The sequence below is a fragment of the Astyanax mexicanus genome, chromosome 7 (assembly GCF_023375975.1).
Source record: "Astyanax mexicanus isolate ESR-SI-001 chromosome 7, AstMex3_surface, whole genome shotgun sequence".
NCBI lineage: Eukaryota > Metazoa > Chordata > Actinopteri > Characiformes > Acestrorhamphidae > Astyanax > Astyanax mexicanus.
The window spans coordinates 30,738,912-30,754,261 of NC_064414.1; the positions used below are offsets into that span (position 1 = coordinate 30,738,912).

The 15,350-nt window shown below is 37.2% G+C and overlaps 1 protein-coding gene across 1 annotated transcript; it reads left to right on the forward strand.

Annotated features, from left to right (window-relative positions):
* Positions 1-941: 941 nt before the first annotated feature.
* On the forward strand, positions 942-10,428 carry LOC125802912 (collagen alpha-1(XIII) chain-like). The gene is made up of 2 exons (XM_049481169.1): positions 942-1,736; positions 10,190-10,428. Exons 1-2 carry the CDS (start codon positions 1,416-1,418, stop codon positions 10,304-10,306), a joined length of 438 nt encoding a protein of 145 aa, XP_049337126.1. The 5' UTR covers positions 942-1,415; the 3' UTR covers positions 10,307-10,428.
* Positions 10,429-15,350: the final 4,922 nt, after the last annotated feature.

Genomic DNA, 15,350 nt, shown 5'->3' on the forward strand with positions numbered 1-15,350 from the left:
AACTTGAAAATTTGTTGTTTTAAAGGCTTAATGTAGTGCCAGACTTGAGGAGAAGATACAAATGAGCGCTAAGCTCCTCTTTTTGGCTATTTCAAAATGGCTAAAAGTGTTCATTTTGAAATAGCCATAACAACATATGTGTTTTGTGTTTTCTGAAAAGCTTAAAAAATGAGTTAGAAAGGTATTGTTGATGTTATAAACAATAGGACTTAATTTATCATATTAAAGACTTTATGTGGCGCCAGACTAGAGGAAAATATACAAATTTCAAAATGGCTCAATTGTTCATTTTGAAATAGCCATAACAGCTGTATTATATGTGTTTTATGCTTCTGGAAAAAAATTAAAATTATAGTTCCAGACGAGAAAAAGATAGGAATCAGCGCTAAGCTTCTTTTTTTCAAAATGGCTAAATTGCTAAAATTGCTAATTTTGAAATAGCCACAACAACTGTATGTGGTTTGTGTTTCCTGAAAAACTTATGAAATGAGTTAGGCGATTGATTTAGAAAATTACTGTCAATATTATAAAGAATAGGACTTAACATGTCATATTAAAGGCTTTATATAGTGACTAGAGGAGAAGATATGAATGAGTGCTAGGCTCGTCTTTTTGGCTAATTCTAATTTGCTAAAATTGCTAATTTTGAGAGACCCATATGTGTATTGTGTTTCCTGAAAAACGTAAACATTAGTGGTATTAAAGGCTTCATGTAGTGCCAGACTAGAGGAGAAGATATGAATGAGCGCTAAGCTCGTCTTTTTTTTTTTTTTTTTTTATGTGGCTTGTGTATCAGGGGGTCAGTTTGGGCTTTGGGTCCTAAATATACCCGCGCTCTGCTCAGCTGGAGCTCCAAGCGCCGCCCCGCCGGTCAGCGCAGCCGGCCAGATCAGAGGGAGGAGGAGCCGAGCTCAGCCGGGCTCAGCCCATCAGCGCGCTGCCCAGCCCGGAGCGGCTCTCCTTACACACCGTGGCCTGTCTGTCTACCACACACTCTCCTCCTCTACTCACACACACTCTATCACCTACCCACACACACACAGAGCCCAGTCTAATGGCACGACTGATCCACACAGCAGCGCAGTCAGTGACCGAGCTCTGAGCCGAGCCCAGCCCAGCCTGAACTCATCCAGCCCGGGGAGTTAAAGCTCCAGCAGCAGCAGCAGAATGTCCCTTTTCAGCTCTCTCTAATCCTCTCTCTGCTGATTCTCTCCTGATGTGAAGAAAACAAAACACTCGTCCAGTTCGGAGACTCGTGCGCTGGATACGCAGCTGATTGGTTGATCGGTCATCACTTTTCTAGCTACTTTAATGCTGAAGGTTTTCTCTTTTACGCACTTTTGTATGTGGTAAGCTGCAGGAGGGGAGCTCGTGGCTGAGATCAGGAGTTTAGGACAGGTAGAGAGTTCTCTCAGATGCCTCTCACCACCATGGAGGAAGATATGAAGTGGAAGAGCTCGCAGGCGCAGTCCGCCGGACAGAGGACTTGCAGCGAGCATCCGTGCAAGCGGAGGAGCTGCGGAGCGTCCCGCGTGGAAGCGTGCGCCGCGGCGCTCAGCACGGCGCTCTCTCTCGTGGCGTTTGGGATTTGTGTGCTGGTGTACCTGAGGACCTCGGAGCTCCAGTCCAGAGTGCTCAGTCTGGAGAAACAGCGGGACCCGGAGCTCTCAGGCTGGATCTCTCTACAGCAGGTGGAGCCCATCCTGTTAAGTCGGCTGGATCAGATGCTGGAAGAGGTGGGTAGAGAGAAGTGTGGCTGCTGTGATGCTTCTGAAGTAGTTTCTGAATCAGTTTATCTGATTTTACAATTTATAGGTATATGTTTGAGTAAAATGAACATTGTTGTTTTATTCTATGAACTACAGACACCATTTCTCCCAAATTCCACACAAAAATATTGTAATTTAGAGCATTTATATTTGCCAAAAAATGAAAATGGCTGAAATAACAAAAAAGATGCAGAGCTTTTTCAAATTCATACAATTTTAAAAGTTCATAAATCAATATTTGGTGGAATAACTCTGGAGTTTAATAACCCTGGAGTTTTCATGCATCTCGGCATGTTCTCCTCCACCAGTCTTACACACTGCTTTTGGATAACTTTATGCCACTGGTGGTGCAAAAAATTCAAGCAGTTTTTAAGTGGTCTCTTATTTTTTCCCAGAGCTGTATAGCTGGACAGCCCTGAGCTCATTTAGTGGAAGATGGTTTATACCTTAAATCTGAATATTTCAGAGGAGATATAAATATGAGTATTTTTTTTTGTTCAGAGATGTGATTTTAAACCGTTTTACCTCATTTTTAAAAATCTTTCTAGCTATAATTACATTTTACGAAAAAGAAAGTTAAAGCAGGAGTCCTTGAGATTGTTTCTTTTGTATTCAAAGCAGTAGTGTTCCTGATTGGGGAGAGGGCAAAATATTATTATAAATGACACACCAATGTGCCTCTCCTATCATTCGCGCAACCCTACATATATTTCTTCTAAAATCAGGATATCTGGTAGGTCCCAGGACCTTTTTCTGGCTTTTCTTACTAAGCTTTTGCTGCTTTCCTGAGCAACTATTGTGCTGTTAATGATGCTGATACAAGATCTACTGTGAACATAGAGATATCAGAACAGCAAACTCTTTTAATATTGGCTTATTCATTTTTTTTTACTTCTTTCATAATAATAGTAGTAATAAAATTTTATATTATCTCAATTTTGAACATACTTTTCTGATTACGTTTAAGAAATCATCTGTACTTAAGGAAATCAATTATATGTGTCAATCAAAAGAAAGTTTAACCTGTATTTTCCTCTCAAGCTCCAGTTGTTTCTGGCCTTTTTCACACCACTGTTATAACTATACCTTTGTTTCTTTGCATGTATTTATTAATTGTAGTGTAATAAAAGACTGTGAGCATATGGGGTTAGATAATCTTTCCTTCTGTCCCATTCAGATGATCGTGATGTACTTTTTCTTGGCCATATCGCCCCCATACCCTACTCACACAATGTTGGGTTGACGCTTAGAATAATAAGCTGTGGGCCGTAGACTGAATAAGTATATGAGCTATTATGTAGTTATGAGTCACGCTTGAAAGCTGAGACAAAGCCAGTAAAGCCATCAACCAGAAATGACTGCCGCAGGAGCAGGAATTAAATATTTAATTTCCTGAGGAAATGTCATTTGTCACTTAACAGGAGCCTATTGGAAGATGTCTGTAAAAACCTTCAGTGCCATTCAGAGAGCAGTGTCAAATGATTTAGAGCGCTGGAGATTTCAGTGTGAGTTTTAGGGCACCTGACGGCCTCCACAGCTATACTAACAAGCTCTTCTCGCTGTTGAAGAGCCCTTTCTCTCTGTGTTTGTTGGTCTAGCTCTGTTGATGTGCTATTCACTTTCAGCAGGGCATGAAATGACACACTGAAGCACTGAAGTCACTGACAAACCTTTTAGGCAAACAACTGAATGCTTTTGAATCTTTTGTATGGTCATGGTGGCTCAGGAAAGTGTAGGGGAGAGTTTAATTAGATATATATTATATATATGGTTTAGTAGGTAAGATGGAATTGAATATATCTTCATTTGCAATAAAATATTTTTGCTTCGAAAAGGGGTTTGGAACTGACTTCGCCAAAATTGGATTTAACGTGGTTTCTGCCTGTACAGGCTATCAATAATCAATTTGGATAAAAAATATATATATTTGGGCAGCAGTCTTAGAAAATGGCAAATTCAGAACTGCTCTGGCAGTTTTTTTGCGTAATGTTGCTTTAATCAGTGAAAATTTAACTGTATTTTACAAAAAAAATCTGTCCTTTTAAACCTTGCCTCATTCAAATGATGATTGAAAACATCTCTAAGTTTTATGATGTACTTTTTTGCCCAATTGCCCATCACTTCTTCGCTTGATGATGGGTTAACACTTACAATAACAAGCTGTGGGCTGTAGACTGAAATATATGAGCTATTATGAAGTTATGAGACACGCTTGAAAAGCTAAAGCATAGCCAGTAAAACCATCACCCCAATATGATTGGCACAGGCTTACTATAACTTTTCTTGGCATATATATAAAATAAGAGTAAGCAAAAAATACAATACCTGATGCCGTGTGTCAACGTTTGCTGTTGTGTTTTGTTTGTGTATTACACATTGGACTTACTCTTTCCATAGCATCTATTTTTGCAATTCCAAAACAGTCTCTTTAATCCCTGTCCTTTCAGACATGTGATCAGCTCTTCCCCTCACCATTCATAACTTTTACCACATGTCAGTTGATAATGATTATCTCCTTTTACAGAGGTTGCTGCTATATACTAAAGTTTATATTGCAAAAAACAAAAGAAAATAAGTTAAAATCATTAGAAGGCACCAGAAGTCAGTGGTCCAATATGTCATTAGATTAATAACACCCTTTCTGTATCAAATATTAGAGTAAAATACATTAGGAATCAAATCGCCATTTTTGTCTGAAACTGAACAAAATGAAACCTATGGAAGAAAACATACACAGTTTTGTCAATTTACCACTTTCACCATTGCATAAATTAAATAGCTGAAATATTTTGGCATGTAAAGCTTTGGAAAAAAAATAACAGACCACTTAAAAATGATGAGTTTCTTTGATTTTACTAAATTGAAAACCTCTAGAATGTAATCAAGAAGACGATGGAAGATCACAAGCCATAAAACCAAGCTAAACTGCTTGGATTTTTGCACCAGGAGTGGCATAAAGTTATCCAAAAGCAGTGTGTAAGACTGGTGGAGGAGAACATGCCAAGATGCATTAAAACTATGATTAAAACCAGGGTTATTCCACCAAACATTGATTTCTGAACTCTATAAAAAACATTATAAATATGAACTTGTTTTCTTTGTGTTATTTGAGGTCTGAAAGCTCTGAATCTTATTTTGTTGTTTGCAAATAAATGCTCTACATGACAATACTTTGAGAAATGTTGTCCGTAGTTTATAGAATAAAACAACAATGTTAATTTTACTCAAACATATACCTATAAATAGCAAAATCAAATAAACTGATTCAGAAACTGAAGGGGTCTTTTTTCCAGAGCTGTATATTAAAGAAAAGGCAATTGCAAAACTACCATTTCTTTGTATAAATGATCTAGAATTCACATTTTCAGCCAAAAACAAAGTGCTGTGAGTAATTTTGGCAGCCAAATATTCTGTGCATCTCTAAAAATAAATTATATTGGGCAAATATAACCTTCCTCTGTTACATATTTCATGGAAATAAGAACAGGGTTTCATTCTTTTTGTATTATGTGATGCTCTATGTCCTGCAATCGTGATGCTGATGCAGTAATTACATATTGTTTAACTCTAGGACTCCACATTCTCTTCCTTTCTCAGGCTTCTGTTGAAGTTCTGCACAAAAAAAAACCAAATCCGAAAACCTGCCAAGAGAATTAGAGCAAGGTGTAAGAACACAAAATCAGACGTCCACAGAGGCTCGATATTGCCTTCATACCCCACATATTTGTGTGCACAGGCCAGCATCTCACCTAAAAGCAGCCTGTTTCACATTCTCGACCGGGCTCTAAGTGCTCTCAGCAGGCTCAGCACTAGCCTGACACACTGTGTTCTGCTCAGGTTTGAGTGGGGATGGCGGAGGTGGAGAAAAGTGAGATATACTGTCTCCTGCAGCCATGCTTTCCTCACGCTGGCCTCTAATGGTCTCTCACCCAGCAGTGTGTAAAGTATATTCCTTACTGATGTGTGCTGGGCAGACAGAATGCTGCTTTTGGAATCTCTGCTCTTAGTTAGGGAAGCTGTGGGGACCGCAGAGGACGCTCAGGCCAAGCGGCCTACGGTTGAGCACTAGTGGAGCAGAGCAGACTGAAGAGAGGCAGCCAGGCTGTCTCAGAGCTCAGTGTTGGTGGGGCTGAATTAGAGTAAAGTGTGACTCACTCCTGGTGCTGAAAATGACTTCAAACTCATTTGCAGTCATCAGTCACAGGAACGCTGGTTTGGTTTAGTTTAGAAAGTCTAAATAAGTCAAAATAATAGTGCTGAAAGAGGGTTCTTAGGAATGATGACATGTTTATTTGTGTTTAAATAGTCTTAATGTACAGATTCTGTACATCTGAGGGAAGAACTATTTGAAAACCTCTATTTTTTACGAGTGTAGGGTTACTTTTATGAGTTTCTTAAATTAAGTTGAAATAAAAAGTGTGGATTACATTTTGGATTAGATTTTTTTTTGACAGTTTTGAAGTTCTTTAGTTCTTTAGCTCTTTGTCAACCCTTTCAGACCCTGCATCCATTAAAATGGACATAATGTATTTTCTATATTTTTAATTATTGGTGCATTTGAACACTTTTGGAGAGCTGTTGTTTGTCAGAATAGATCATGAACCAGTTGAATGAACAAGTTTAACAGTGAAACAGTGGCTTGGCCCTATCCACTGCAAAAACACTGAAAAGACCAAAGTACTAGACCCATTAAAAAGTAACAGCTAATTTGTACTAATATAATTACTGTAATTTAGAACGCTTTTAATCTTTTAAAGGTCAATATGAAACATAAAATATTACGAACAGTCTTCCTATGCAATGGAAATAAAAAGCCATTAAGTATTTTATATTAGAGTCTTCTTTTCTGTGCATTACAGGCAAAAAAACAGCGCTCTTACATTTTTTGTCCACCTCTGGAGATAATTCAGGTCTGAAAGGGTTAAAATAAGCCACACAACTAGGCCTTGCTATCACCACTGATTCCTTGGATCAATTTGATTCTGATTCACAAGATCCCAATTTGATTCCATATAGATTTATTTAGGTTCAAAACATTCATTTACAGTAGTAACAGTAACAGGTTTAATTTGGATAAGAAAATCAACGAGTAACTAGTTCTGTCATGATAATCTTTTTTTAAATCATATATTGTCTCTAATTTTAATTTTAAGACCATTCCAGTGTTTTAAGTCTGTTCTAATAATAATATAATAACATAATATTACAATCCTTCTTTTTTTGCTACAGTCCACTGTATATAGTATGTAAATGAAGGGTCATTATTGATGTATTGGTAATTGCATGAGGGGCTAAAACATTGGAAACGTTTATTGTATGTAAATACAGTGGATGATGTCAAGGTGAGGCCATGTTCACATATTGTATGATAAGTCTATAATGTAATTATTATAAGAGTCCTACACACTACACATACCAACATTACAAATATTAGGGTTACATGAAGAACTCACCCAAAACAGTAACATATTTTGATATGAAATATTCAGCACGACTGTACAATTACAAGCCTTACTCACAACTTTAGAATAATCTGAGGAGAGACAGGGAGGGGGATGCAGTTTCTCTGGCAGTGATGCCTGGGGGTCTTAGTTGTAATGAGACATTGGAATTGTATAACGTTTTGTCATCCTTTTAAAATAGAATGCTAAAACCAGATCAAAAAGTGGGGTTCAGGTTACCATTAAAGCTGGGAGGCAGTGAGGCGGAGAATGCCATCTCCCTCCCAAGCCCATCACTAAGACACACACACACACACACACACACGCACAAAGCAGCTGCCCAATTACCATTACCACAACCTCGCCATTCACACCACAGCACACCCCAGCCTTCGTGAAATCATCACATCCTTCAACACCTCGGATATAATAAGCACAGCATTAATAATAATAGTAATAGTAGTAATAATAATAATAATACAATGTTCTTCTATGTGCCTGTTGGGCTTTTTATCTGTCATTTTCTTTTTAATGTATCAGGCTGCTCAAGTTAGCGTGAGTACTTACACTTACAGCTTTCCTGCAGTCCCTTCCATTACAGTAAATCCATACTGAATTGAACTGCTCTTGTGTATTCATTCTCACATGAATCTTTCATTTGGTGTCAGCCCGGAGCTGAGACACTGGAAAATGTGTGAATTGGTTCCACGTTTATAGATGACAAAGGCGTTCTGAAAAGCCTAATGCACAATACTTCTTAGGAGAAATGGATCGAGCAGAGTGTGCACGCTTTTCAAATCATAATCCATTTTCCAAGCCTGGGTTGACTTGCTGGGGAAGCAAACGTCTGTTGCTTAGTCCAGCTTTTACAGTACACTGTCGTGACATTGTTCTTCTTCTGCTTTGCCGTACTCTTATTAATCTTCGCGAGCTCTATTTCTGTTTTACAAGACACCCAACTGTACCCCAGCCGACTTCACTGTTGTGGAAAAAATACGATAGCTTGTAGCGTCTGAAGCTGGTCTGGTTAAAGCATTTTGCAGCTGGGAAGAGGGGCTGCCAGTATCAACCAAATAAACCTCTAGGAAGATTTGTGGTTAACATAAACTGGGGCAAGGGAAAATATGTCCGATAGCACTTGGAGAATGATTTGGTACTAGTGTTTTAATATTATATGATGGGGACTTGACTTGTCTGTAACACTCGGCAGACACTTTTACTGAACTTTCTACAAGATTTCCAGTGACAGGAATGGCAAGACATCAGATGGGTATATCTCACCCACTCATAAGGGTCAGTTAATGCAGCAATATGGGGAAGTGGTATTTCTTGCTCATAGGCTCTGTATATAATATAGTTGGTAAAGTATTATTCGTGCTTATAAGAAACACACATTCCAGACAAGCTGAGAGATACAGAACTGTCATTGGAAGTAACAGAAGCATGTGGACTAATACAGACAAATAGCATTTTTAGCATTATACAGCACTGCACAGTTCTAGAGAGTGTTAGTTTTTCTGTCTGCTTCAACAAAGTTATATAGTGCAGTTAGCAGCATTCAGTGTTCTGAAGTCAGTGGATTACAATGATTACAATGATTTTAAGCTGATTTTTAAGGCAAAAATATATCATCTTGTCACTCAGCTCCTGGGTTGGAGATCTGGGTTCAAATACCTCTCTGGTCACTGTTTGTGAGGACCATGGTGTGCTATCCAGGCACCCTGGCCTCCCCTCGAACCACAAAATTGTGTTTGATAAGCAAACTGGCCATACTTTTTCCCCTAGATGTGGGTAAATTATTGTATGTGGGACCGGGGGGTATTTCAGCCTTGCGCTCAGTGTTTCTAGGTAAGCTCTGGAACCACCTCGACCCTGACCAGGGTGAACATATGAGGAGATAAATGAATAAATGGATATTACATAATGTTTACTGTAATTTCCAGTATGTTGAGCACACCTAAATGAAAGCTGCACCAGATATTTTTTTAGGATTTGTACATAGACAGGCCACACCTGACTATAGGTCACAGTTGCCCACATTATAACATGACATATTTACACAGAAAGATGTTACACAGAAACTTTTAATTAAATAGTCTACGTACACCGTTGTGCTGAATTTCGACTCCCTGGCAGAATCCGACTCCCCGACTTTTAGTAGTTGCACTGGTAAATAAGCTGCAATGTGAAAAAGTAGTGGCTTATAGGAAATTATGATCAGTATAAATTGTGTTAATAATGATTAATTAGAATTTATTAAGACAAACTCTTGTGTTGTAGACAGTTACCTGATTAAAAAAAAAAACGTCTTAAGAAGGATAAATGTGCACATTTTGATTAGTTTTAGTCTAATTTGTTATACTTTGTGTCCTGTTATACCACATATCTCACCAATTAGATCTCGTATGTACGTAAAATGAGGTAAAACAATGGAAAGAAAGCAACTACAGTGCAGTCTAAGTGTGTTGACTGATATTGTTAATAAAGTAACTAACAACACAGCTGCACCTGTCAGTGCACCCAGAACACACGAACGTGCCTCTGCTAATAGCATGAATGACTCCATCTGCTATGCAGGGGGAATGTATGGACTGTCCGTGGTAAAGGTCGAACCTTTAACTCAATTGTTTATCTCTCCAGGCTGGCGTGCGAAGTCTGCTCACCAAATTCAACATGGCTACCTTGCCGTTATTCTGTTATTCATATGTACATGTATGCATTTGTACATACAAGCTTTATTACTACTTTAATAATAGAACATCCAGGCTGTAAGACTGTACTGCTTTGTAATGGTAACTTAAAGATAAAATGTGTACACATGCATGCAAAATCAGGAGTTTTGATCCCTAGAAAGAAGTGGGGCAGTGGTTTAGTCAATGGATAGTAATATTTGTATATTTGTACATCCATATTTTCAGCAACATTTCTTCTTTTATCAAACTAACAAACTGAAACTCTCTCTTTCTTATTATGTTGCAGAAATTAGCGGCTCGTCTACCAAAGGTTCGAGAGACTCGGGAAGTCCCTCACAGTTGTCTTTGCCCACCAGGTATGTCTGCTTTTATTCCCAAAGCCATCTACTGTATTCTTCCTTAGGCCTGTCACGATACATTTTTTTGTGGACAATATATTGTCCCAGAAATTATTGCGATACACGATACTTTTGTCATTTTAAGACTATTAAATGCTACTGACATAATGATAAAAGAACAGCCTTTTAATGCTTTTAATGCTAAGACAGCACATTTTTAATGAATGTTTTATTATAATTAATTTGGGAATTAAATACTTATTTTTTTACCTACGTTAGTGCACACTTTGTGTATGGAGTCACAGTTAATGAAGCATGACTGGCTAAAATGCTGTTCACTGTTATATATGTGAACAAACAAACAAATTAACACAATAGACGATATTACGATTATCAAACATGATTGAGGTCATATTCATTTATTGTATGATAAATCGATTTTGCAATTATTGTGGCAGGCCTATTCTTCCTTCACCCTGTTGTAACCTACATACTGTACCAAACCTGTGCTAGTGTTGTAAACAGGGCAGTGCTTGAAAGAACTGTTACATTTGTTTTGCGGTTAAGTTCTTGATGCAAATATTTGGGATTGTCTTTCACAAAATCCATATGCTACAGATCCAAAGTTTAGTTTGCTATTATTATACATTGCTGCAAAGTGGAGACTGGACCAAATCCAGTTAAATTCCATTACCATCAATAATTTAAAAGATTTGAAATTTAACACTAGAATGACTAAAATTTCTGAATCTTGAGGACCTCACCCCTCCTTCTGTCAACCAGCCAATCATTACAGAGCTATCAGTAAAAGTATCAGTTAAAAACTCCTCCCGAGTTCATCCCACCACAAACTCATAGTGGTGCAATGGTGGTGCACTTGTGCCCCCTGGCCTGGCATTGCTGTGGTGACAGGTGCAGTCATATTTTGGGGGCTGCTGGCACTCACTGGCTTACACTCGGGTCAGGTGGGTTATGATGCAAACCAGAAGGATGAGATGGCATCATCTGGGCATTCCAGAGCAGACTCAACCGTCAAGAAGATCTGTGGCCGTTGGACCACGAGCCAGATTGGCTCAGCAGTCATGTCTGTTGGAGTCATGTCTGTTAGGGATTCACAATACAGTATATCATTCATTTATTAATAATTTTAACATTATTGGTATTTACAGTACAGTTAGATTGCAAATAAGTATTTTAATACACCCACAAAAAAAACTAATTTGTACACTGAGCATCTTAATGAGTCTCATATGTTCTGTATGAGTGTTTGTTTGTAATTCTTTAATAGCCAGTATAAGTATTACTGTGACAAAATGTGAAAGAAATCAACAACTAGGCCTGTTGCAATAACCAATATTTGTCTTTTGGACAATATATTGTCTCAGAAATAATTGTGATGAATGATATTGTTACTATTGTAAAACCATTTTATGCCACTGGTATGATGGCAGTAGCATAATAATACATTTACAAATAAAAAGAGAGAAAACTATAAGATAGGATATTAAATAGAAAATATTTAAATTTCCTTAATAAATAAATAAAATAAAATAAAACCACAGATGTTAAAGCATATCAGCATATCGACTCATTCACAGTACAGGGCTCCTCTTGCCAAGTGAACACATGGGTTATATTGAGGGCAATGATAAATGATTTATCCTATGCCCATATTGTCACTGTCCAATAAAAAACAAGTATTTCCAAAACAGCAACTTTATAGCAGAGATAAAACCTTCTTAACTTTCAATGGAAGTCAATGTAAAGTGTTTATTTTAGGTACTTTGGGGTAATTTATATTGGTCCATTCATCATTACATTTGTGTGTTTAAATTAATTATTAAACTAAAAGAAAAACTACAAAAATGGAGATACTTGTTTTTTATTGGACAGCAACAATAAACTGTACGATAAGTAGATTATGTAATTATCATAACAATCCTATTTCCAACTGTAAAAATAAGATTGATCTAACTGATTAAAGAACATATGTAAAATGTAAAAAATTACATTATAATAACTAAACACATTGGTCATTATTGTAGCTCATAGCTTAAGAATTCACTTCATTCCCAATGACAAAGCTTACCTTTTAAGCTTAACACCTTTGTTGCTGTGTGTATCTATTATTAGGGGTGTAATGTCATACAGCATTTTATTTGATATTGTTTAATTTGATACAACATTTGTTTTTTTGACAGAGCAGCAATATGAATAGTTGAAAACAAACCTGTCAGTGTTTGTGTTTAAATTTTCAAACATTTACTAAAGGGCATAATAGCAATATTTCAACAAAAAAACTGTCCTCTTCCAATCTGTTTACTATATCTATTTACTATCCAAAACATTAGCCGTGAGCTAACACACTAGCCACAACCTAGAGTGCTAAACAGGAAATGCAACAAAATGAGTAAGATATGCTGTGAGACAGTTCAGTACAGTGTGTTGTACTCTTACATTACATGAGTATATATTACTCTCTTTTTCAATAAGGAGTCTGTAACTGTAATAACGGGCAGGAGTGTCACATCCCTGCAGCTTCAACACCACAGTCACTCGAGTTTCCACACCACAGATTCCAGGTGTGAGCCATTAACTAGCTGGAGTGTGTGAAAGAGAGAGAGAGAGTGAGAGAGAGAAAGAGAATAAGAGAGGGGGAACAGCATACACATCTGAGTGCTAATTGGCCCATCAGTAGTAGTCATCAGTGTGTTAACTGAGCGGATGTCCCAGATGGTGTCTGTGTTTGTGTGTGTTTGTACTTTACGGCTTTTGCTGCAAGAGACTTCCTGCTCTCATCTTGAACCTGGTTTAAGTCAGCCATAAGTGTGTTCTGCTGTTTTAATTGTCTATAGTCACTCATTTTATTAGTGATATGTCATATATGCCTTCCTTTAGTTGGCATACAATTTGGTTAAAGGGATGGTATATGTCTTTAATATCATTGTCACTCAAGAAAAACCTTTATCACCAAAAGTTGTCCAGAAGTGACAAAAAAAAATGTCACAAAGTTTCCTATGACTGTGGCAATATGTAAGTTTTAATTTGAGAGAGGAGAAAATATATGCTACTGATAATCAATTTTTAAAGCAGCAGTCCCCAAGATTTTTTTATTAATTTTACATTTAAATCAGTAGTATTCCTGTAAACAGTCATTTTTCCTTAGTAAACAGGATTGTAATTCTTAAAAGAAAACATTTCAGACAAGTCAAACAAGCGTTGGATGTTCATCTAAATAGATTTCTCTCCTAAAAACAGTTTATTCGGGTGAGTAAAGCGCTTTTGTTTATCACCCTGAGGAACCCTGAGTGTTCCGGTAAGCCAGAGCGATATTAGCTAGCAGTTTGTCCCACGTAGCAGTCTGATATACTCACCTCTGTACGGCGAAAGAGCTAGCGCTTAGCATGGTTAGCGGCTAATGCTAATGCTGCTTCAGCAGTGCTAGCCGGGGTTAGCAGCAGGCCACTGGCCAATAATACTCACCTCTGAACAGCAAAAGAGTTAGAAATTAGCGTGGTTAGCGGCTAATGCTAATGATCATGGAGAACTAAACTGAGACTCCTGTATAGAGCTGTACTTCAGCGAAGTGGCTTTACTGCTCCTTACAACCTGACATGTAAAATTCATACATAAGGCACACCGGATTATAAGGTGCACTGACGATTTTTAGGAAAATTATAGTGCGAAAAAAACCTGCATTCAAAATTATTTAATGTATTTTGTGCTAATACACATTCTCACCAGAGAGGTCTCTAAATCCCCAAATCTTAAAACGAATGAACTGCTGCTTAAAATTTCATCTATATTCTGACAACATTGCAAGGAAATCATAGTTTTTCAACTTGTGGATTCTTATTTTCTAGTTTTGCTAGGTACAAATCATTTTCAAAATTTATATTTAGGTCTAATTTGTTTTTTGGTCTTGCATATTACAGTCACATGACATAAAACTAGCTGGTAGATTAGAAAGCTAGTAATGCAATTAATAGTGCATGTGTGAGGTAAACGTATATAATTGTGTGAGTTTTACTGATCATGAATACATATTTAAAAATGGTATTCCGATGTAAAAAGAACCCACATCACTCTAAGCCTGTCAGGCTATTTGACAGTCTACATTATTTGTCATGCTGTATTCGTTTAGATTTTCATTTTCGATTTAATTCATGTGTGTTCCACAGATAAGTATGTGGCTCAGGTATATGATATATGGCTCAAGGCAGTCTAGTCATTGTGCAAAATGAGATTTATCAAAAGTAGTAAATGTAACCGAGAATTGCATGTAATTCTATCTCTCTAGTGTTCATAGTGTCCATATTCCCACAATCCTTCTTTTTTTTATAAATCTTCCACTGTGTCTGTATAGACTTTACAGTATGTGTATGGATACTGTATTACTGTATGAATATGTATACATACGCAGCGCTCTATTGCCTCCAGCTGCTGCCTGTCAATCATTTCTGTGGGCAGTGTTCAGATAGCTCCCATTCCTTTGTTTATTTTGAGTCCAAAGGGAAGGCAGTAGTGGCCCCCGTCGGTGGCCCTTAGAAGCCTCTCGTGAAACACACACAAAGACACACACATACACACGCATATTCTTATGGAATCACCCCTTCCAGTAAGGTACTTTAGTTGTTTGGCCAATAATTTATTTATATTGAATTAGAATTTCATTTTTAATTTTGTATTGACTATTATTGATTTTTCTTTTTTTTTTTGTAAAATGACATTTTGTGGATACATGGTTTTTGCATGACTGTGATTTAACATGTCTTGAGAATTTTATAATTTATAGTACCAATAATGGAAAGTTTACATTTTAAAATCTTCTGTAACTCATTCTTATTGACCTTCTAAATTCCTAAACCTGGCTTTTTAGCTCACTGTTATAACTTTTGAACTCAGCCAGTTTGCATTGTGTTTCATGTAGTTAACAAATAGTAATACTAAGAATGTAATTCTTAGTCATAGAGCACAGAAGGGTTAACAGTAATAAAAAAACTCATAGAAAATGTATTTTATAACATGAAATGAAAACCGGAGCTGTGGATTTTTTTTTTCTTACTGATACTTTTAGAACCCCATGTAGGTGCCCGATTTATTGAATGT